The 24,519-nt window shown below is 34.5% G+C and overlaps 1 protein-coding gene across 3 annotated transcripts in view; it reads right to left on the bottom strand.

Moving 5' to 3' along the window:
• LOC134156585 (sodium channel protein type 2 subunit alpha-like) overlaps positions 1-24,519 on the bottom strand; it is a 71,250-nt gene that overhangs the window by 4,750 nt on the left and 41,981 nt on the right. For all 3 annotated transcript variants that reach the window (XM_062604738.1, XM_062604736.1, XM_062604737.1), the window contains 12 exons: positions 23,565-23,697; positions 21,938-22,176; positions 19,482-19,655; positions 17,989-18,345; positions 15,939-16,397; positions 8,651-8,768; positions 6,592-6,746; positions 5,252-5,425; positions 4,311-4,433; positions 3,772-4,053; positions 1,913-1,966; positions 1,030-1,167 (listed from right to left, as the gene is read on the bottom strand). In XM_062604738.1, coding sequence (XP_062460722.1) covers positions 1,030-1,167; positions 1,913-1,966; positions 3,772-4,053; positions 4,311-4,433; positions 5,252-5,425; positions 6,592-6,746; positions 8,651-8,768; positions 15,939-16,397; positions 17,989-18,345; positions 19,482-19,655; positions 21,938-22,176; positions 23,565-23,697 — 2,406 coding nt within the window. The remainder of the gene's footprint in view (positions 1-1,029; positions 1,168-1,912; positions 1,967-3,771; positions 4,054-4,310; positions 4,434-5,251; positions 5,426-6,591; positions 6,747-8,650; positions 8,769-15,938; positions 16,398-17,988; positions 18,346-19,481; positions 19,656-21,937; positions 22,177-23,564; positions 23,698-24,519) is intronic.

The raw sequence follows: 24,519 nt of genomic DNA, 5'->3' as shown, positions 1-24,519 counted from the left end.
GAACCCCAAACTCATCCTTCCTTTTATGTGGGTCTGCAGATAAGAGAACTCAAAGAACCTGAGGCAGCAGCATATGAAGCTGCATACTCCATTCTCAAGTTAAAAGATTTACTGAAAGTTTCCCCTGCAGTAAGTCTAGCAGCATTTTTTTTTTTTTTCAGGACAATAAATCAAACTTGACAAACCATCTAGAATCGCAAATGAAGAAATTATGTACTGCCTTGCTATTACTTAGGTCACTTATTAAAAAAAAATAAAAATCCATATTCCAAAATGATTCTACTCCAAATGCATACAGAAATACAAGAACACTGTAGACCTTAGACAGCATGTATAGTTTAAATAGCAAGTAGATTTTAATTTGTCATCATAGTCTGCATTTTAATCTCTTTAAACACTCTTGGAGGTCTTGACACAATCCTGTGTTCACATGAAAACAGAAACAATTTCAGCTGAAAAGAAAAACTACACATTTTCAAACGTCAACAATTTTCTTTCTCTTGCAAATTCACTAACTTGAGATAGTTTCACAACCTCCTCTAACCTTACGATACAGAGCAGTAATTCCAGCATTTAGCTTGTCTGTATTAGTCTTTTTGTAATTGAGAAGTCCTTCACAGTATTTCTATACATTTACTGTTTGCCAGTTTTGATATTAGTAGTTCTACATATTCTCTTCTTCCCTATCATCTATTTGCTTGAATTAGGTCATCTGCATTTTCACATAGCTTTGTTACAGCACGTAAGGGTAAGCAAAAAACAATATATAACTTTCTGATGCACAACACATCATTGGGCTGTAGAGAGATGTGAAAAACAGACACTCAGCGTAAGCTTAAATTACTTCAAATATCTTAAAAAACACAGACTATTATTTCATTATTTTGAATAGAATAAAAGGAAATCTTAATAGCCATTTTTTTTTCCTATTACTATGAGAAATTTAAAGACACGTATTCATTCTTGCATACGTTTGCTGAATGCTCAATAACAATGAAGTGTTTTGAAAATTAAACAAGTGATACTTATCTTCTTTTTCTGTTGGTTGAAGTTATCTATGATGACGCCAATGAATAGGTTTAGGGTGAAAAACGATCCAAAGATGATAAAGGCAACAAAGTAAATATACATATACAGGTTATCCTCATACTTGGGCTGCTTTTCTATCTGTGTAACATAGAAAAACAGCAATATATAACAAAAAATATTTAAGACAAATTACAGAATACGAAGCAGGAACAGAAATTGCATACAACAAGACAGCAACTTCTACACGTGCCTTATCTTTGAACTTGAAAAATCTATTTAATACAGGTGTCCATAATTCCATACACAGACCTGCCACTCCTTCCTTTTCTGTCTGCCAGTTCCTCTCTAATGACGTTTGATGTTTCATGTAATTCTTGCTAAATTTGACAGACGTGTGCAAATCTGAAAGCAGTTCAGCCCCTATGGAATCTACACAAATCAGGAGCTGGCTAGAGGAGAGATGCAAACAATACCAGCACTAAAAGAAAAACATGCAAAATTCAGCCATTTTATTTTTTGAGATCTCCAGAGTCTGCAATTTTGGATTAGCTGTTGTAGGTGAGGTCACTTGATGATTTGGGTTATTTCTGGAGACACAGAAAAAACTTGTTTCCTAATCTGTGCGATCCCAGTGACATTAATTGGAAGCCATATATGACTTATTAAATTAATAATACTTTGTGTAAATCTACTATTTTTTTACCTTTTAAAGTATATGCATTTTAACTATAGTGCATAGACTTATATATATAGAGAAAATTTATCAAGCTTGTAGATTTTTTCCTCTATATTTTACTTTATTCCTTTTGCCATATGATTCAGTTACATTCATTACATCAATCTTATCTTTGTTTTCACTCTGTAAAGTTTATATTGCACTCACTTCTCTAGAATCAACCGCAGCATACATGATATCCATCCATCCTTTAAACGTTGCCTAAAAACAAAGTTTGTTAATATTTTCTATTAAACCTCTAATTTTTTTAAACATTCTATAAAACTCTGTCTTCTGCAATGCATTTACATCCACAAAAATAAAGAGTATTAAAAATCCGTTAAGACATGAGTGAAGTATTCACACAAAGCAATTTGCGGTGGAATATGTCTTCTTAATTCTTAAATACTGAATAAATCCTAATATTCATGCAAATTCATATAAACTCGGTGTGGATGAGTTGCAATCAATATCTGAGCATAACAGAGACTGCAATTTAAAACAAGGTCCACAGCTCTAATGTTCTGACTACCAAAAGAGGAGAGCTTAAAAAATCAGCCACAATAGGTTGGCATTTTTCAGACAGAATATGCAAATAGTCCTGAAAGAAACTCCAGAAGATAAGTAGTCCCAATAGATCTTAAGAAAATAATACAGTCATAGAATGGTTTGCCTTGGGAGGAACCTTTGCAGATTATCTGCCTTTACATCCCACACTTCTAATGATGAGGCATTCAAAACTTCTCTGGGTAACCTGTTTCAGTGTCTCACCAACTTATCATTTAAAAAAAAATTCTTCCTTAAATCAAATCAAATCAAATCAAATCTAAGTCTACCCTCTTTCAATATAAAACTGTTTTCCCCTTCCTGGCACTACAGGCCTTGGGAAAATTTTTCTTTCTTATAAGCCCTCTTAATATATTGAACAGCCACAATAACGTCCCCCTGAAACTTCCTCTTCTCCAAGATGAACAAACCCAACTCTCTCAGGCTTTCTTCATAGCAGAGGCACTCCAGCCCCCTCATTTTTTTCATGGCCCTCCTCCAGCCTGTCCACATATTTTTTGTATACTGGGGACCAAAAACTGAACACAGTATTCCAGGTGTGGCCTGATGAGTGCAGAGTAAAGTGGGACAATGACATCTTTATCTCTGCTGGTTATGCCTTTGATGTAACCCAGCATCCTGTTGGCTTTCTTTGCCATAGCAGCACACTGTTCACTCCTATTGAGCTTGCTGTTCGTCAGGACTCCCAGGTCCCTTTCCACAGAGCTGGTCACCAGTCAAGTATATTCCAGCCTGTGTTGCACACTTGGATTGTATTTGAGCACAAATATTTTCAAAGAAGCAGCTTGTCAAGCAAACACAATTAGGAATACATGTTTCTGTCCTATTGGTTCCAATTTACAGATGCTGTCTCTAAAGAAGATTTGTACTTGGAAATCTAGCACTAGTAAATTCTGCAATTGCTCATCTAGAGTTTAAAAACAAGCTAAAAGTTATCTCCAATAAACCCACTTGACATCAGTACACAATGACTGGAGTGGGACTAGTAAGGATAACAAAAAGAGAAAGAAGAGAAAGGAAAAAATAAATTTAAAACCTTTTTCTAAATTATTAGTTCCCTTGTTCTGTAAGTTCTCCTCTTGTCTGAAGATCAGATGAGCCCTAGAATGTACCTGTGTCAACATGCCTTAACAGATCAAACAAAAGAACATTAATCCTAGATTTTTTATTATTTTTTTTTTTTTTAATTAGATACTGTATTTCTGTAGAACTTGCACAGGTACTAGTGGCCAGGTGCCAAGGAACTTTATATCCACCTGGTACATATCAGGTATTCTTCTTCCAGAATGCATCAGATTTTTACTCTAAGAAATCTTACTTTGGTTCACAGAACACAATTATAAAAGCAAATCCCATATTCATTCACACGTTTTAAGGTAACACAGAAAATTATGGAATGAAATGTTGCTGCTACAAAACTCAAATCTGGAAATTTAATTTATAAAAACTTATACACTTACTACTTGAAGCAGAGAAAGATAACCAGCTCCAACATTATCAAAGTTTACTTTCACATTTTTCCACCGAACATCCTCATGGGTGAGCATAAGATCTTCACACACACTTTTATTACTGACTTGCTCTGGAGGGAACATCACACCAGTTGTGGTGTTTACACAGTGATAGAACTTTCCAGCAAACAAATTTACTCCCATGATGCTGAAAATTAGCCAGAATGTAAGACAAACCAAAAGTACATTCATAATGGATGGGATTGCTCCAGTAAGAGCATTCACAACCACCTAGTAAATAAACACAGAGAAAAAAATAGTTAAACAGTAGTTAGACTAGTAAAAACTTTTTTTTTCAAATATAGCAAAATATCTAATGTAGAACATTAAAGTACATTGAAGTAATGCAAATAGAAAAGGAACAGCACATGTAATACAACCAAACATGTTACCGTTGGCCTTGAAAACAGACATGCAGTTCAGTGCTCCTCCAAGATTTTATAATTAGGCATAGTTTTATGTTTTACACACTCTTTCTTTTTTCTTACCCTCATGCCTTCAAAGCGCGACAAAGCTCTTAGAGGTCTCAAAGCTCTCAATGTTCGGAGGGATTTAATAGCGCTGAGATCTGACAAACCCAGAGCATGAGCCACTAAGCTAACCAAGGAGACCTAGAAGAAACAAAACAAAAGATTATATTCTTTTTTTTTAATAGACTCACAACACAAAAGTAATGCCTTGAGGAAGAAGCTTCTGATCTGGATATCAGCAAAAAATTTCATAAGGACCCTGAGCTCCTAGCAAGAACAAGATAAAAAAAGAAGTTAATTTCAGACCTGTTTAAACAAAGCAAGACCTTAATCTCTGGAATTTTTATCATAGAGTGCTAGTTAGAAAAATGATTATCATACCTCTACAAAATGAATGGCGATTTGAATAAAAAGCATTTTAGTAGAGGATCATGCTGTTCAACTCAGCCAAAGCCTGAAATGTACTGAAAACATAATCCCATTCTATATGACATGTTACAATGCTAACCAGTGCTCTACTACAGATGCATTATGTTAGTCATGATACAATGTGAGTCAGTAACATTTGCTTCTACTAATTCGCACTTAGAATAGTTCACATAAAACCAGAGATATGAATAACTAGTAATTTATGCTGCCTGCAGATGACAACAGGCTTCACAGCGGTATATACTCAGTCAGACACAACTGACAGGTGTGACTTCTAACTGTACCACAGACACAGACATACTCAATGATTGGGACCCAGGGCAGTAAAACTCTGAACAGAATCAATGATAGCATACATAAATACAAAGGCAGATTTAGCTATTCACTGAATAATTGTGACATTGGAATCTTTTCTGTTCTTTTAAACCCTACTTATACTCCCTTGGTATATATATGTATCAGACTGGAGTTACATTAAAAGGACCTGCCTAAATGACAGAAATACACTACATAGAAAGTATAGTACCTACATCAACAATCAGGAAGTCCAACCAGCACCAAGCATTAGTGAAATAGGTTTGAAAACCATAGGCCACCCATTTTAGCACCATTTCAAGAATAAAGATGTAAGTGAAGATTTTATCAGCATATTCCAGCATGGTTTTTACAGTCTTGTGCTGTTCAATATATATATCTTCAAAAGCCTGTGAAGAATGGGATACATGTAAATCAGATATTCATAGGTCTTTGCAAACTACAAATTAAGCCAAAAGAACTGAATTAGAACCAGCAAGGTAAAATCACTTTCAACTTTAGACATTTTACCTTAAAAAGAGCAGAGATTACAATTGGATTCTTTCTGAATTTTAGATTTCATCACTGCCTGATAATGGAATTACAATATAATGACTGAAGTTGCAAAAAATGTTTTTAGAAATTTCAGCAGTACTCAAAGCAGAATTACAATGTAGTACCGTGAAAAGCCACTCAGGCTATTAAATAAACTGATATTTACTAACAAAAGAGAATCATGAACTACAGTGACCAAATATTATGCTGCTGCTGCTGTTTACTGAATTCCAGTATTTGGTGTTGATGGCAAGGTTTTAGCAGCAGAAGGCTGTGAGCAGAGGCCATGGGCTGCCCTGTGCAAGCTCCACAATGAATCCACCACAGGAAGTAGCTGGGCCCACCAGTGAAGCTGGTGGTGCCTCTGCTAAAACATACCTAAAGAGAGGGCAAAACATCTCATGGCAGTATGAGGACTGAAGACAAAAAAGTGAGAGAAACCATCCTGCAAAATTCAAGGTCAAAGAAGAAGAAAGGGACATGATGCTTCAGGTGCCAGAGCAGAGATAATGACAGCATATTCCAAATCCTACGTCAACCAGATCCCAATACTCAGTAGCTGTGTGAAGGACTAATTGTCTCTAACAGTACCAAGGAATTCAAGAATTCCTATATACCCGTCCAGAAAAACTAAAGCAAAAAATTAACTGAACACAATGAATTAACTATCTGTACTGCTTTTGAGACAATTTTAGAGTACTAGTTCTAGTTATTGCATAAAACATATTTTGTAGGACTTTTGTAATTTCTTCAACAAGATTTTTAGTGTAACCATTTTAGTAAGTACCCTCACACACAAGTATCACCTTGTATTAATCAAAAATTCACACATAGAACACTATTTGACAGCAGAATTGTAATGACTTATTTTATATACACTACCAAAAATATTCTGGGAATTTAGTTTGAAGCTCTCTTTCAAGACTTTTTTTCCCCTGTTAATAAACACAGATGTTTTATAACACTATGTGACAAAAAATATTTTATAGGTACTATTTCTATGGGTGTAAGCTCCACTTACCAGAGCACCACTGCTGAGAAGAATCATGAAGACAATGAATGTTTCAAACCAGTTATGTTCTACTATCTTGTAGCAGGTTTTTCGAAGGTTCCACCAGATTCTCCCTGTTGTGCTTTCCATACTGCCTTTGCAGCATTTAAATTTCCGTATACAGCCTAATAATACAATGACAAATTGTTATACTGTAGAATTCTCATTGTCCTGTAAAAGCAAAATCACTCTTAACTAGCTCCTGTTTCATGCTGTTCAAATTACTTCATTTTACACTTCAAATTACTGCAGGCTAATTAAAGCATCCTCACCGGCTCAATTTGGTACTTTGGATGAAGGAAAATGTGCATGTATACTTGCATGTACACAACTTTTCTACTACCCTGACACTGCATCAAGCTTAGAAAAAAAAAAACCTAAACAACCAAAACCAACCCAAATATCTAATTATCTAATTGAGCTAAATTTCATTTATAGGCATATTTTTTTATAATTTATATCTCATTTATATACAGAAAATCAAAGAATACATGACTATTGTCAGGGAGTAGAAACAAAAAGCATAAACACATAGCAACTTGCACATACACTTGTTCAAGAGTCCAGCTTCTTTTAAAGGTACTTCTGTCTCTCACCAATTTCAAATAAATCTCACAGATGTAAACATCCTTTATTATAAAGGAATGACCTCTGCTTCAAGGACTGACTAAGGATACATCTTTCATGACATAAAGAACTAATTTAACTGTGAAATGGTGAGAGCTTTTCTATGTGGCACAGATTTGCAGCAACCATCCACAGAATTCTGCCTCACCTTGGAGAACTCCTTTATCATGGGGCCTCTGGGTACAGCTTTCAGTGAACCTCAGTATCTTCCTGGCTAATAGTAGTCTTATTTCTTTAAAAAATACTAATCACATAGAAACATAATGAAGTTTAAATTATTTTAATGGGTCCCAAAGGCAGTATTCTAGTTTCCTCTGAGTGTCATTAAGTTCATGTTACAAGTAAGTTATTCTGTATTTCATCAGCTCAGCTAAAATAGGAATCACTGTGAAAAGCATGATTTACCTTACCTTCAACTACTCAAAATGTCTATGTTATGGGAAAATTAATGTTATACCCAAAGACTGATAGTCACATAAGGAAGAACTGTAATGTGAAATTACACAAGAAGTGATTAAAAAAAGTACAAGAGTCCATGTTCCAAAACATTTTTTTTTTAAACATGAGTGAAATAATATTTCAAATGACAAGAGTCAAACAGCCTAAGTCAAAGGTGTCTTTGTAACAGTAAATCTAAAAGCATGGATAGGATAAGAAATATAGCCCTGAAACATTTTGTTCTGAATTATTCTAATCATGACTTAAAAGTAAAGTAAAACCCACAAGATCACAAAAATGGGAAATACATTCCTATACAGTATCAGTAGTCCCCTAAAGGATATAGCTACACAGAACTAAAGAAATCGAAACTTCTAAGAACATGCAAAAGCATGCTGTTAAGACTTCTGTATTTGAATAAAAACACAGGATTTCATGCTATGTTTTTACTTTACATTATACTCATGCACATCCTCCTCACATTAATGGTGTAATGTCAAGATATTAATTAATTTGTTTGAGTCAAACTTTCAAAGATCTGAATCATCCACTGGATTGCTTTCTAGCACTGTGAATGGACCACAGGTAATCACATGATTCTGGCTTAAATTTCACAGTGTAGTGAACCTGGTGTAGGATTTGGTCTTGCAAATTTCACTACTGACGACGTCATTTAAATCCACAGGATTACTAATTGCTAAGAAAAATTGTGCCGAGTGTTTGTTTTAAAATATTATGAATGATCACATCCACATATATTTAATTTTTTATCACACAAAGGGTTCAATGGTCTTCAGTACAACTATCTACAACAGGCAAAACTAATCACACCATAACACTTGGCAATCTAGGATCCTGGACTGCTGCAGCAAATAGCTTCCTTGAACTGCCAATGCTTGTTACAAAAAACCAAAACGTGGTGGCAAACCCCAAATTTTATTTCCACATCTTCTGTAAAACATACCTTCTGTAAAGCATGCCTGTACCTCTGATGCTTTTTCTGGTTCAGTTTCAGCTTTTTCTTCTCCAAAGAGAGCTAAATTAACTGTACTTCCTTCAGATGAGCTGGAAAAATTTAGCTTCTGAAAATAAAATTTGGTAACAATTATACTTTACTAATATTTACATTTTTAGAATGGTAATTAAGTTAAAGCATGCAACAGTGTGCACAAAATAATCATCATATTTCTCACCAAAAATACACACAAACATCCACATGTAGCAGTTAATGCTGTTGAAATGTGCATAAATCATCCACTTTCTATCTAGAGATTGCAAGGCAATTCATGCAATCTTTCATGGAATTCCAGAATTTCTGGTCTAAAAATAGTACAGTCTTATTCAAAATTTATTACTACCGAGTAGACTTTCTGATACATATTCTACTCATTTTCCTTTCTACTATTATTGTCTTACTATAAATTCTCTTCCTACATTTTAAAACAATATCAATTATACTGTATGCGTTAAGATAATGTGTGTTGGTAGCTATTTTCATTGGCGCAGTCTCCTCAACCTCAAGACAGTAAATCCTGACATCAAAACACTTTAAATTGTGAATTATCATGGTTAATTGTCCAATGGAGAAAATGTAGCAGATTTTTAAGGGCTGACTTTATTTCAGTGGCCAATATTCACAATACAGAAGAAAGGAAATTAATTATCAGTTATTTTTCACTGGCATCTTCAAAACCAATATGATGCAAGTTCATAATTTCTAGCATACATGAGGATTTATGATAAGATTTGGTTTCCTCTGATACACATAATTTACTTAGCTTTCATTTTAAGAACATTCTTATGATCTAGATTGGAAAATACTAAAGTAAAATCAGGATTAATATGAAATTTTCTTTCAGATGTGAATTTGAACATTACCCTCAACAAATTATTAAAAGAAATTAAGTCTGGACTATCTTAAACCATAATTGTCACTACCACACAAATACCTTTTTTTTTTTTTCATACACACTGATAAGTTTGGAGGTTTTTTTTCAGGAAAAAGTATGATAAATACATTTCAACTAGCATTTGCATTCTTCTTTGCCAATGCACATATGTATGACATTGTGCATTCTGAAACTACTCATTACTTTGGTACACATACGTGTTAATAGTCAGAAGAGAGGATGTGTTCTGTTGTAATTATTAAAATTACACATAACAATAGTACAAAATATATTAGTAATAGAAGAATAAGCCTTAATTTATTTTATATTTTGTAATCTCCATGTGTATTGCAAAAGTCCATAGTCTGGAGATTTTAAAGGAAAATACAGTGTCCTGTATATTTAAGTTGAGTATATGTACCAAACTAAATCAAAGTAGTTTTGGTCACAGCATTCTCTGACATTTTATGATGTTTTATCAAGTATATAACATCAGTAATGAACTCACACAACTAAATGTCTGTAGGGAATGATGTAAGCGCACTTTCTAAAACAGCCTCGGTTTTGTAGAATTAACACCATTTTCATTAGTTTAGCTAGACTTGCATGATTAAGAGACATGTTACAGACAAGTTACAGAATTTCTAACCAAGCTATATTTACACCTCAACTCCAAAATGAGAAAGGACAAAATTATTTCAGGGAAAAAAAAAAAGTTTAATATCTATGTTTGTTAAAGAAGACAGAGACAATTTAATAAGAAAAAGCAATCCAGTGCTCCACATTAACTTTTCTTAAAAGGATTCAGTAATATTGCCTACTTAGCTGCTACTTTAGAAACTGATTATCTGGAATAGTTAGACATATTTAATATAAACAATTTCCATTTTTAGTACCATTAATTTTTAAATATCAATATTTACAGCAAACATTTTCCTATTACTGATTCTACTTAACCTGAGGATAGCAGCATATACCTCCCCTATTTCATTAATATGCTGCTTTCATCTGAAGTTTTTTGTCATATCGCTAATAAAAATGAAAACCAACATGAAGTACTCTGGGTCATTTGAACTGAACATAAGCTACTTAGCACACTGAGCAGATGACGTGATTTCAACAGAATTTTATGAATTAACAACATTAAAAGATGAACAATGATAAATGGAAAAGAAATGGAAAAGAATCAATGTGTCTAGAACATGAAGTTATATATCTCATTTAATACTTGACTTTTGCAAATCAGCAACTAAACCATTTTTGTTAAGAGAAAGTTCCCTGACTATAATGTTATTTTTCTTTCTCAGTGTTAGCACTGAAAAGCTATTTGGATTTTGAAAACACTATTTTTATCAATACAAATCTCTACTGTGCTGTTACAAGGTCAGATTTGGAGCTCATGATCTTTCCTTTTTTTTCCTGAAGGAGTCAAAGTACACTGGCACAATTACTTGCAAGAACAATGTCACTACCTCGAACCGTCCCACTGAAGCCACTAACAATTCCTTAAGGTAATTAGTAAAAAGTAAATTTTTAGTGAACATCATCCTAAAAGTAATAAATGAAACTACAGGAAATTGCAGATAAAGAATTTAAGAAAACCTCCACAATAAGAGCTAAAAATAAGTAGGCCTGAGTATTCACATGATACAATCTACTGTAAATTTAACTTACAAGTCATTCAAATGTTGATATCCAAAGAATAAAGAAAAATCTGGTATGTTTCCCAGCCTCCAAAGCAAAGAACAAAAGTACAAGCAATAGAACTGTTAATATAAGGAATAAAAGCGAAACATTGTCTCAGGTAATTTAAAAGAGAAACAAACAAAAAACCCTAAACAAGCCCAAAGACTGCTGCATATTCTCATCTTCTCATTTACTAAGAATATCTATCTCTCTCTCATTTTCTGTAGACCAAGTTTTTTTTTTTGATGGAGAAGAAGGTAAAGAACTGTACCAAACTGTGAAAGACGATTGTTGATAACAGCACTTTGGAGAGTATGTTCAGAAACCTCTTAGAAAAGAGGATCCGGAAGTATTTCTACTTAGAAATGTAATAGAAATCATTAGAAGACCTGTGTTAGAGTGCTTATAGGTCATAAATTAATATTTTCCTGCTTAATCAAATCTATTTTCAGCAAGGAATACTTTTTCAATAAAAAAGTATTGTCCTTAGAAAATACTTAGGTGTTTTTTTACCAAACTAAACCCAAAACCTACCTTACCTATGTAACTTAGAAAAAAATGTCATGCATATATATATTAGAAAAAAAAAACAAAAAAGCATCAAATTACTGTGCAGGGAAGGTTACAGTAAAACAATGCAATATACAAATAAAAGAGATTCAATTTTTTATCACTCAAGTCGTTACAAGCTCCTGGTTTACTAGCTTGCATGCTGTTCTGTAGTTGTCGGATTCGTGGCAGCAGAAGCTTGAAGCAGGAGCATAAACAATATCCATGAAATCTGAATCATCCCCCCATACCTGTCATACCTAGCCCTAGTAGGATGGCATACTACCACATTCTACCCTCTCCTATTTAAATGCCTTCTCTAAAATGGTTTGCAAAAATCCCCAAAAAGATATTTTTCCATTCCATCCTTCTGAATAGCTTACAGTCCCCATGAGCACAAAAGTGAGACCTGAAACATTTCCGATATATAATGTGTGCAAAAGAAAAATAATGCAGGATTCACAACAAAACCACGCGACAAAATATGTATTTGGAAAAAGAATACCTCACTAACCCCCAAGTGGCAAGGAGCAGAACTGCCAAACTGTTCAGAAAAGATCATCAGGAATAAAAAACACATAGTTTCACTCAATTATGGTTTGTGTTACAGTTCTGGAGTTCCTGCATTTAGAGGTTTGGGAAGATACTATTTCTTATTGTATCTTTTTAACAATTGTGTTAATTTTAACCTTATCCTCTATTTTCCTATTTTTTATATTTCCTTCTTGCTTGAACTTCCTTATTTATATTATTTTAAATCACCAAGGTTTACTTAGACACCTACATAGAATCCTACATACATGTTTTACATCTGTCTTCTAAAAATAAAACAAATGGATTGGGTTCACAAATAAGCAATTATTGATGATGAAGAGCAAAATTGGTACAAATGATTCCCTAACTTTCAATCTTACAGACATGAATAATACTCATGAGTAGAATTCAACTAAACTATTACATCCATATTCAAAAGAACTATGTGTATGTACAGAAAAAGATATGTTTGATTGTTCCCAAAAATGTATCTTTCATCCTGAATTGTAGTTTCTCTTATATGAGAAAACTGGAATGTAAATTACAAAAAAAATGTGAACTAACATTAAACAATTTATATCAAAAGAAATAAACATTTTAGCACACAAGTAATTCTATATATGCAATACTGCAAAGGCAGTGGTCAAATGAACATGATCAGAAAATGTTCATAATTACATGACAGCTGAAAACATGGTTCAACAGATGAACAGGAACAGCAAAGTGAAGATTACCTTTCTATTTTCATAAAATTATAGGCTGGTAACTTCTTTTAAACTTGGAACAGTCTTGAGGCTTAATATTTCAGTTAACATTAATAGAAACCTACAAAGCATGCAGGTTATGCCACAGAAGTAGTACAAAAAATACCAAAGATGTAACAAGGAGAGAGGAATATGTTTGCGTTGCCCTCAACCATGCTGTGATGTGAGTCATGGGACTCGGCTTGCAAAGTGGTTGCGCATGTTTCCGCTACATTGCAATGGATGAGAAAAATATATCGTAGCTGAGTAGCATGCAGGCCAATCAATCTCAAAAGTGATCATATATGTATGATTTGTGTAGGAACCTGTGTTAACATGCTGACACGTTGCTCTGCCTGGTTAAAAAGCACCAGATCTGCATTCTTGACTGATCCAGCTTGATTTTACTCCTGTGAGAAGTAAGAATGGTACGCAATGAAGTTAAAACATGGTACCCTTTAGGACGTCTGAGCTCTGGAAACAGAAGTATGGATTCCTGTTTACTTAAAAATGTGTTTTCTAGACATGTCACACATTTGCAAAACATAACATTTATAGTTGTTGATTAGTGCTTTAGCCATATCCAAAGACCTACTGAAAGAGGTAAAGTCAGCAGAATATCTGAAGGTCATAGACATATATTGGACTTGGGCCTGAATGTAAGAAAAAAAAAAACAAACAACAAAACCAAACCAAATCCAAACCACAACTAAAAAAAAGCAAACTAACCAACCAAAAAACCCACCACAATCCCAAAACAAACCCACACTATGTATATTAAAGCTTTACGCATTCCCTAAGAAGTAGTAATTAGACCTTTAAAATAACTAGTTGCTAAATATGCATCTAGGATACACTTTCAGAAAGAAGCCACATGCAAAACAAAACAAAAAAAATCAATCATACCACGTCAAGTATGAAAACTTCCAGGTAAGCAATTTTTCCCAGCTTTGTTAGCTCTTTTAACTGCATGACTTAAAAAAGTTCAAGGTGTATTACGGATTGTAACAGATACAAAGTAATGTAAAAGTGAAAACCCATGCCTAGCAATAAACCTGTCATTTCTGCAAGTACCTCACATACATCTTTTATTAGTCTTCTGGTAGTCTTCTCAAAGGCTCATCAAATAATATAGCTATTTAACAACTCCTGTATAAGCTGCTCCAATCTAAAAGGAAAGTCTGGAATAATCTACAAAATTAAAGTCAATTTCCTTACTGACTATGAACTAGTATACATGAAATAGTTTTTTTGGTTGTTCAATTACGTATCTCCTATGGTTGTCTTTCAAATACGCCATTCCATAGCCGCTTTTCCAAACTGAGGTAGGTTAAATTTAATACTAGATAATAGCATCTTTTAAACAGCTAATAGTTATGTTTAAACTTGAAAATCAGCGGGGAGAAAGCACAGATTTTGTTATCTAGTTCATAAATAAAAAATATTCAGCAGACATTATAGCTTCCTCTTTGCTTTGCTTTTAAAGGTTTCTTAGTACTCTAAGGTCTTCACAACACAGAGGTCAATATAATATATAGAATAACAGAAGCTCCAAAAAGTAGATGGAACAGATCAAATGTCAGGAAATCAGCTGCTGAAATACCAAATGAGTGTAATCCTACTGAATGCTGAACTCTACAATAAAAGAAACGATGCAGAGTTCCTTATTAGTCTTTTCAAATTGAAGTTTGATTTAATTATACTTTGTTAGAACAAACTTATTTTCTAAAATTTGGAAATAATATGGGCAAATTCATTGCCAGTTCAAAACAAAAACAACCCAAAAAGCCCACAACTGATCAAACAATAATACTAATAAAGCACCAACACAAAACCAGAAACACCCAAACAAACAAAAAGCAATCAAACAGACAAACAAAAAACCAAAACCAAGCCAACGCACAAAGGAAAACAAAATAATCCTGACAAAACAATCCATGCTGGAGTATGACTGTTTGCACAAGCAGTGACACTCCATTTATGTCCTTGGGCCTTCAGGTGCCAGGGGAGTTGATACCAGACAGTCTGCTCTGGAACCGCAGCACAGCAATCTGAATTTTCAAAGTGTCTCTCAGGATCCTGATGAAATCCACGAATTTCCTTTCCCCCTCAGTCTGCAGCTGCTGGCAAGTGGCTACTTTCCTAAAACTGGCCCAGCTTAAGGTCAGGCAGCTGGCTTTGAAGTGACAGGTTCAAAACTCTCACAAACAAGCAAGAAATTAGTATTTTTTTTCATACAGTAATTTTATTTTTTTCCTCATCATTTTTACTTGACACAGTCACCTGGCAATATTGACATTGTTCCCTTGGCTTTCCCCCATCAATCTGACTTAAGAATTCAAAAACTTTTGCTATTGCTCTCATTAAGCTTCAGTTAGCACCCTTGTTAGGTTATAGAGTACAAATGATGCTAATTTCTGCAGAATTCAGTGAGCTTTAAAAATCAGATGCAATGGGATTCATTTCCTTTATTAATACTCCCTTATTGGTTTTAAATAGCAGTTTACTTTCACCCTCACTTCATGGAAATATAATGATATACAAAAAAAAAAGAGACTTTTGTCTCTGTTTATTCTTTATCTGTATACTAGTTTGTCTATCCAACTAAAAATCAGGAAATGCTTGTTTTTCAAAGCCCTCTTATAAACGGGTCTGGCCATGTTTATACAGCTCTGCATGGATTTCCTACTCTCTTTAGCTCCACTTTCCCACTTCAGGTTATGTATTCTCAGTAGAGTCCAACAATTTCACATTACAATTGCTTTCTATTTCTAAGCAGAAAGAGCCATATTATGAAAGAACACAACTCATATAATTCATTCAAACCAAATATCAAATATTTAAATTTTACCTCCTTGCTTTCCTCCAAATCCGAGTCACTGCTAAACTCTTCTGTATTTAGATGTTCAAAATCAGATTCTCCAGCAGCTATTGGTACTGTAACTGTAAGGCTTGGGTTGTTTATGAATGATGTATAATCACTGTCACCTATAACAGTGGCCATTCCATTCTCATTTTTGTGATAATTCGTATCTATCCTTATTTCAGCAATGGTACAGTTGGAAATGCAACGGTCTTTCTCAGGTCTCTCATGCAATTGATCTGTTGCTGTTCTTTGATTTACAGCAGCTTGTTTCCCCCAACATGCTTTTCGGACACATTCACCTGCTTTTTTCTTCACATAATCTATTCCCTTCTGAATTCTTGCAACAGCAATCTGTAAGTTGTTCATTTCATTATCATCCTCTGTAGGAGAAAGGCTGTCCGAACTAAATGAACTCAGCAGCAAGGCCAGAAAAAGGTTCAATACCTAAAAAACCCCAAAACCAAAAAAAAAAAAGAAAAAGACAAAAAAAGACAATACATGTGAATTTCATCCACATGCTTCTTCTATCACCATTATTAACTCAGGGTTCGTGTTTTCCTTTGCTGTATATGATTTGGAAAATACGCAGTAGATAAAATATAAATGCATTTTAAGTACAACACCTACCCTTCTATGTTTGTAGAAGGTCAGAAATAAACGATTCTTTTGTACTAACTGAACAGATCAAAAATGTTTACTTCTCTGGACAAGAAAGCACTCTTCAACAGAACACATACTTCATATGTGCAGAAAAGAGCTTTCTTAAACAAACTCACACAGGTATTTTGCTGTAGGTAACTTAAAAAATGTGAAGAACACCGTATCTCCTAACCCACAAGTCATCCTCTTCATTCAGCAAGACAAAACATAGAACAGGTATCATTTATATAAGCCCAGAGTTTACCAGTAGCTCAAATGGTACTAGGATAGCCAAAGCAGCGGAATATCAACTCTTAAAAGCCTTCACATCAGCTCTTCTATTCAGCTTTGAAGGCAACAGAATAAAACTATGCTTAAGGAACATAGAGAGACAACTGGATAACAGAGCCCTGAATATACAGCAGAGATTGCTCATGAAAGAAATTCTGCTAGAGCTAAGGTATAAAATCACAACACAGTAAATACTGTGAAAGAAAAAAAAAAAACCAAAAACCAAACAACAAATCAGAGATGGATACTTCATTCCACAAACTTCTGTCTTCTGGTTTAGAAAACTATGGAAGGAGGACATTTTATTTGGTCAACCAAACAGCTCTCTAAAAAAAACAGATCTGTAGAAAATCCTGAAGCAAGTGGCTGTTTTACTGGTAGTAATACATGACTGGTTTAAAGACAGTTAGTTTATTCTTGTTGGAAATTTTATTCCTAAAGAATGCTGGCAGGACGGTTAATTTAAAATCTCTTTTGCTATTGAAAGTTGCATAAAGAAAAGATGTAGACTAATAGTGGAAGACTCAGCAGGCAATGAGAAAAGCAGAGCAAGAGGCAGAGAAATGAAGGCCTCAGATACTGGTGAGTTAATGAACATAAAAATTTTAAAGACAGGTTTGCGTACAATAATGTAGAAACTGTTAATGTACAGATCTGATGCTTTCCTCTGAAAGAGGAAGATATAGTACAGACCGCTCTAGTAGTGTGTGTAAATATCAATTAAAAGACCAGAAGCAAAAAGTTGAAGGGGTGAAAAAGTATCTGAATCTCCTTTTTCTGCAGAACTTCTGCCTTCCTGTTCAAGTTTCTTGACTCAAGTTGTATAAAAAGTTAGCTGTGCAGTAAGCAAGGCTCAATATGGTTTACATTTCACAGCCTAAGAACGTTAAAGCAGTCATTTTGATAGAACAGAGAAAGTGGAAAAAAAAATCCCATATAGGATCAAAAATCTAACAAACAGAAAACTATTTCAGCACCTATACTCATAACAAAAATAATAAAACCCATATTTAAATAACACATTTAATGATGCTTTAAAAATTCATTACTGGTTCTGTTACCATTCTTACTCTAAATGAATTCTCAAATTATTTTGGCTACATACCACTAGGTTTCCGATCACCATGACCATCATGAAGACCGTAAGGCACATGGGTTGGCCTGCAACCTGCATGCAGTCCCACATTGTTTCTATCCATTCTCCACACAGCACTCGGAATACAATCAAGAAAGAGTGGAAAAAATCATGCATGTGCCAGCGTGGAAGTTCACAGCTGTCAGAGATATTGCAGACATACTCCTTGTAGCTTTTCCCAAACAGCTGCATCCCAACCACAGCGAAAATGAACACAATGATGGCCAGCACCAGGGTCAGGTTCCCCAGAGCCCCCACTGAGTTGCCAATAATCTTAATCAGCATATTTAGAGTTGGCCAAGATTTTGCCAATTTGAAAACTCGCAACTGAAAAACAAAAAAGACAGAGATGTTATTTGCAGTAGTTACAAAAATGGTAAAGAAATAAACAACAGATTATGAACAAGTGACTCTCAGCAATGACAATAAGGAACTTCAGCATGATGACAACAGCCATAATTTACACAGAAACAGGAGTTTCACAAAATCCACATTTCTAAAGCCTAATACATTTTAGACTTTGCTCATTTTTGTACAGCATGTCTGTATTCTTTTCTACATGAAAGAAACAGCACACTGGTTGAATTTGTTCAGATAGTAAATTCTGAACATGGCATACACATCAACAATTACGTGCAGAAACAAATCACATTAAAAAAAAAAGCCAAATACAAAAGCAAAAACCACAAGAAAGCTCAACAGCATTCTACTGACAGAAAATAAAGGATTAAGAAGTTCTCAAAAAATGGTGTTCCAAAAGAATACTGCCTCCACAGTCTGGAGAAAAAAAAAGCCCAACACAAGCTCTAGGTTAAACATTTTAAATAATGAAGGGGAAAAAATATAATTGATACTCCTTATAAGCCATAATCCATCTGAAATAAAAAAAGGTATTAAATATTTTTTTGTTTTCAGATAAAGCAAAATGGAAATGCAAAATGGAAAGACATCACAGGTTAAAAATGTCTCATAGTTAATTTCTCAGTTTTATTTTTTTTTTTCTAATAAAATAAAGCATACTTTATTTTGCCAGGGAGGAAGAAAAAAAATAAGAAAAAAAAACCCCAATCTTTTTAAATTGAAAAATATGTATTTTATAATTTCTGCATCTAAAAGAACATTTCTAGTCTTGCAATTTCCAGATATCAAAGCAGACAGAAGACTACAAATGTTTTGTTTATATCTCTCAATAGGCATTAAATAAATTGTACACGTCACTCTGCTTTACCCATCTGTGTCAAAACAATTATAAAAAAAAATACAGCTTTCCCTTGAAAAATACTTAGTTGCTTCTGAACCTTAAAATGGCACACACTACTCAGTGATAATTTTTTAAAACATGTTTTTAAAACACTTAGCAAAAAATACACATATTACTGAAATGTCTTATTTACATTAATACAATTAAAATAAAAATAATGAATTAATTAACACAGATATATTATAATCACTTATTTCTTTACCAATCTGAATGATCGCAGAACGGATAATCCATCCACATTTGACAGAAAAAGCTCCACCAAACTAAGGGCAACTATAAAACTATCAAAAATATTCCAGCCAACTTGGAAATAATAAAAAGGATGCATGGCAATTATCTTGAGAACCATTTCTGCTGCAAAAATTCCAGTAAAAACCTGAAGGAAGAATGTTTATTGTTACTTTATAGATGAATATGAGGAAGTTGAATCAGCACATAAAGAACACTTAAGAAGTAACAATTCCTCTGACAGCAGAATGTCAGTAGAGAAAATTAACAGAAGCAGAAACTCACAGGAAAAGTGACAACATTAAAATGAGCTATAGCATAACACTATTAATTGAAGTTAAACCTGAGACATGTTTAGTGACTAGTGAAGAATAAACTATTCCTAACAGGCCTCCTGTTTGCTCCTCATATTTGCTGCCCATCTAATTAAAGAACTTTTCTCAGCAAGATAATAAAACTTGCTTTTGCCACAATGGAAGCTGCTTTAAATTAAAGGTGTGTGAAAAAATATGAACTGATCGTGAACTGGGGAGTGATGCACTCTTAAGAGTTTTCATGAGACCTTAAATTGTTCAACATCTTTGTCACTGACATGGACAGTGGGATTGAGAGCACCCTCAGCAAGTTTGCCAATGACATCAAGCTGAGTGGTTCGGTTGATACGCTGGAGGGAAGGAATGCCATCCAGAGGGCCCCTGACACACTTGTGAGGTGGGCTGATGCCAACTTCATGAAGTTTAACCATGCCAAGTGCAAGGTCCTATACCTGGGATGGAGCAATCAGGCACAGCTACAGGTTGGGCAGAGAAGAGATTCAGAGCAGCCTTGTGGAGAAAGACTTGGGGGTGTTGATCGATGAGAAAATGAACATGAGCTGGCTTCAGTGTGCCCTCAAAGCTCAGAAACCAACTGTATCCTGGGCTGCATCAAAAGGAGCGTGACCAGCAGGTTGAAGGGGGTGATCCTGCCCCTCTATCTGCTCTCGTGAGACCTCACTTGGAGTATTGTGTGCAGTTCTGGTGTCCTCAACATAAAAAGGACATGGAACTGTTGGAACAAGTCCAGAGGAGGGCCATGAGGATGATCAGGGGACTGGAGCCCCTTCCATATGAAGACAGGCTGTGAAAGTTGGGGCTGTTCAGCCTGGAGAAGAGAAGGCTGCGTGGAGACCTCAGAGCAGCCTTCCAGTATCTGAAGGGGGCCTATAGGGATGCTGGGGAGGGACTCTTCATTAGGGACTGTAGTGATAGGACAAGGGGTAACAGGTTAAAACTTAAACAGGGGAAGTTTAGATTGGATATGAGGAGGAAATACTTTCCTGTTAGGGTGGTGAGGCACTGGAATGGGTTGCCCAGGGAGGTTGTGTATGCTGCATCCCTGTCGGCATTCAAGGCCAGGTTGGAGAGAACCTTGGGTGGAATGGTTTAGTGTGAGGTGTCCCTGCCCATGGCAGGGGTGTTGGAATTAGATGATCTTAAGGTCCTTTCCAACCCTAACTATTCTATGATTCTATGATTCTAGATAAAGTAAGCGCATCTTCTCTCTCTAGCTGAAAAAAAAAAAAACAAAACAAAAGGCCAATAATGCCAAGGCTCATACTTAAACTAAAGCTCCTTTCTGCCTCTCAATGTCTCTGACACTACCTGAAGCAGAAAGCAAACGCCTCTTAAATAATTTGTTGTGTTTACTGTAGATTTATGACCACCAGTATCTCCAGAACTGCATAAATTGTTATCTTTTACTGGGAAGATGAGCAAACTTCAAAACAAAACAACCCAGGAGCATTTGACAGTTCTTAAAAGAGAGTGCTACACAGCTCAAAAAGCAAACAATCAACTGCTGAAACTACACATGTAGTACAGTGACATTTTAGCTGACTGGGTGTAAACACAAATTCTTACACTCACAGGGCTCAAAATTACATTAATATTAAATATGACAGGAAAAAATGGTTGTACTTCCTGGGTAAAACACACAGGCAGGATCACAAGACAGACAAGATGTCTGCAACAGTCACTGTTCCTCACCTATTCATCTCCCCTGTCTTTCTCCTCAAACACATCCTGAATTTATTTTAAACAGCGACAGGATTACTTTCCATAGATAATGCTCTCTGACTCCTGGTTAAGGTGAAAACATTGAACTATGTTGATACTGGCTAAAAATATAAGCCTAAAATTAAAATGTTGACACATTAACAACTCTAGACTTAAACCTGAATACAATCTCAACATGTACTAGAATTTTATATATTCTAATAACAAAATTGTTTTATTATTTTGTTACACCATAATCAACAGAACTATTTTTCACAACAAACATAGGTTAAAAACTATACTAGATAACATGATCTATATTATTGCCATTATAAAACAAATGAACCAACCACCTCAAACCCAACCTAGAGGCTGTGTCCACTAGGGAACTTACCTGATTTCCTATTTTAAGCACAATACAGAAATTGTTAGTCATTGGGTAATGTTCCATGGCCATAAACAGCGTGTTTAAAATTATGCAAACAGTTATAACTAGGTCAACAAGTGGATCCATTACAATAAATTCAACTATATTCTTCACTTTTAACCAGGGCTCCCAACAATTCCAAATTAAGAAAGTGTGGGCAAACTTATACCAGCAAGGTGGACATTTTTGTCTGGATTCTTCAAGTTCTGTAGGGGGAAAAAAAAAAAAAAGTGAACAATGATTTGGAGGAAGCGAAGATAGAGTTTGTTTATCTGCTTTTTCAGGGTTTAATCATTACCCATGGATCCATTAAGGATGTTTGGAGAAACTTCCTCAGATTTCAGAAGACTTAGAGAAAAACCTCAAGAATTTTGAGCTAGTAATTGATAAACTTATCTATTTTTAATATCATACGATGCTGTTACAAAAAAACCTAAAATATTTATGCTTACATTTAGGGACAGCTTTCTCTTTACGACTTCCAAGTTCAGAGTCCTCTCAAATGTTCAAATACTTATCTTCAGGAAAAATAAGGCTAATTTTACCACGACTAGGTGTTTGAAAATTATTCAAACTTTATCAAGAATTTCACTAGTAATAATTTCACTGTTCCAAATAATCTTCCTGCAAATTTTGTTCTCCTTATTAACTAAGGCCTGGCCCTTAAGTCACTATCACATTTTTACAATATAGTAGAAAATTTATCACAAGGTATTTCTTCCAATATCTGTATTGCTAAACATGAATAACTAGTACAAAACACATACATGTTATTTATTTCAATTAGAACATGTTTCTTATTCTGTTAGAAACATTTTCTTTAAATAGAAGATGTTTTGACTGCTTAATTTCTTTTTTCACTATGTACATGCACTTTTGTTCATTTATCCAGTCTGTGTATTTGCAATGGCTAATATATTTTTTATCTTTCATATTCGCATTGTGATATAATACCTTCAAGGTATTCTGAGACTATGTCAATAACATTCACAGTTACAATTATTAGAATGGTTCAGGTTGGAAGGGACCTTAAAGCTCATCTAGTTCCAACTCCCCTGTCATGGACAGGTGCATCTTCCACCAAACCAGGTTGCTCAAAGCCCCATCCAACTTGCCTCTACTTCCAGGGATGGGGCAGCCAGTTCTCTGGGCAACCTGTTCCAGTGCCTTACCACCCTCACAGTGAAGAATTTTTTCCTAACATCTAATCCAAATCTCTGTCAGCTTAAAGTCATTCCCCCTTGTCCTGTTACTACATGCCCTTGTAAAATGTCCCTCTCCAGATTTCTTGTAGTCCCCTTTCAGGTATTGGAAGACTGCTATACGGTCTCCCCTCAGCCTTCTGTTTCTGCTGAAGGGTTGTGTTTTTTTCATTTTTATCACTATTTAATGAATTTATATCCTGCAAAATATCAAGTTCTCTACAAAAAGTAGTATCTTTCTCAAAAAAACAAACAAACAAAAAGGCCAAGGTGTTTCAGCCTGCAAGATAACACCGAAGACAAGGGAATAAGAACTGCAGCTTTAGGTTTCCTGATTGCCTTCACTTGTACAGTTACTGTTCTAAGGTAGCACATCTGCACTTATGACACACCTTCCATTGTATTTGTGATAATGCCAGCTATACTCATGGCTCTTTCCCTTAAATCAGGGTCCTCCAGCAACTCCACTGGTATCTGATAGGAACTTGTAGACCTCTTTTTTATTTCTGTTTCTGTAGTAGTGCTCTATAGAAACAAAGCGGGGGATTAAAATCAATATTAGAAATACTGCAAAACAGTTGTCAAAGACTTCTGTTTCAATGAATTTATAGTATACAAAGCCTTTAAGTGCTGCTGTATCAGATTTTTCTTCTATTATACATATAAATCTAGTATTTTTTTCTAAATTGCTGTTTTCATGTTATATTTCTGAATACTGTTAATACGTATAAAATACCATAGAATGATTTTTATATTTAATTCTCAGATTATAATCACATTATAGTTAACTAGCATTAGCTCGCCATTAGACATAAAGAAATACTGAAGGAGACCACAGTCAAGGAAACAAACCCAGACTGATTAAAAATTCCCAGTTCTCAGTTCCATGCTTTTTCTACCAATATTTCACTGTTGAACTAGTTCAATTCACAAGATATTTATAATAAGTGATTTACATTAGGAAGTTTTCTGCAATAAATTACTTTCTAGAATTCATTTAAAAATAAAAATATAAAAAAAATTAGTCTTAATGTCCATACATATTCAAAACTAATTTAAAAGTTAACTTTAACATTTAATAACTATCATCTCCAATTTATGTTATTAATTTCTACTGAAGAAACAGAAAAAATCTGGGTGACCCAAAAAAAAATGAATACTCTTTTTTAGGTATTTTATTAAAAAAAAATTGAAAGCTGTGTTGTGTCAATGAACACACCTCAGTTATGAAGAATTTTTGAACGTATGAGCATAGGCAGATTTTTTTTCAGTAAATTAAATAAGGCAGGAAAATGAAAGCGTAATGAACTACAAGAGGACTGTAAGTGCAAGGAATCTGGCTGATGC

The sequence above is a fragment of the Pezoporus occidentalis genome, unplaced genomic scaffold, assembly GCF_034315485.1.
Source record: "Pezoporus occidentalis ecotype Australia unplaced genomic scaffold, CSIRO_AGI_Poc_V1 ctg88, whole genome shotgun sequence".
In the NCBI taxonomy this organism is placed as follows: Eukaryota; Metazoa; Chordata; class Aves; order Psittaciformes; family Psittacidae; genus Pezoporus; species Pezoporus occidentalis.
The sequence above is the reverse complement of the archived record's forward strand: the minus strand, read 5'-3'. Positions and strand labels throughout refer to the sequence as shown.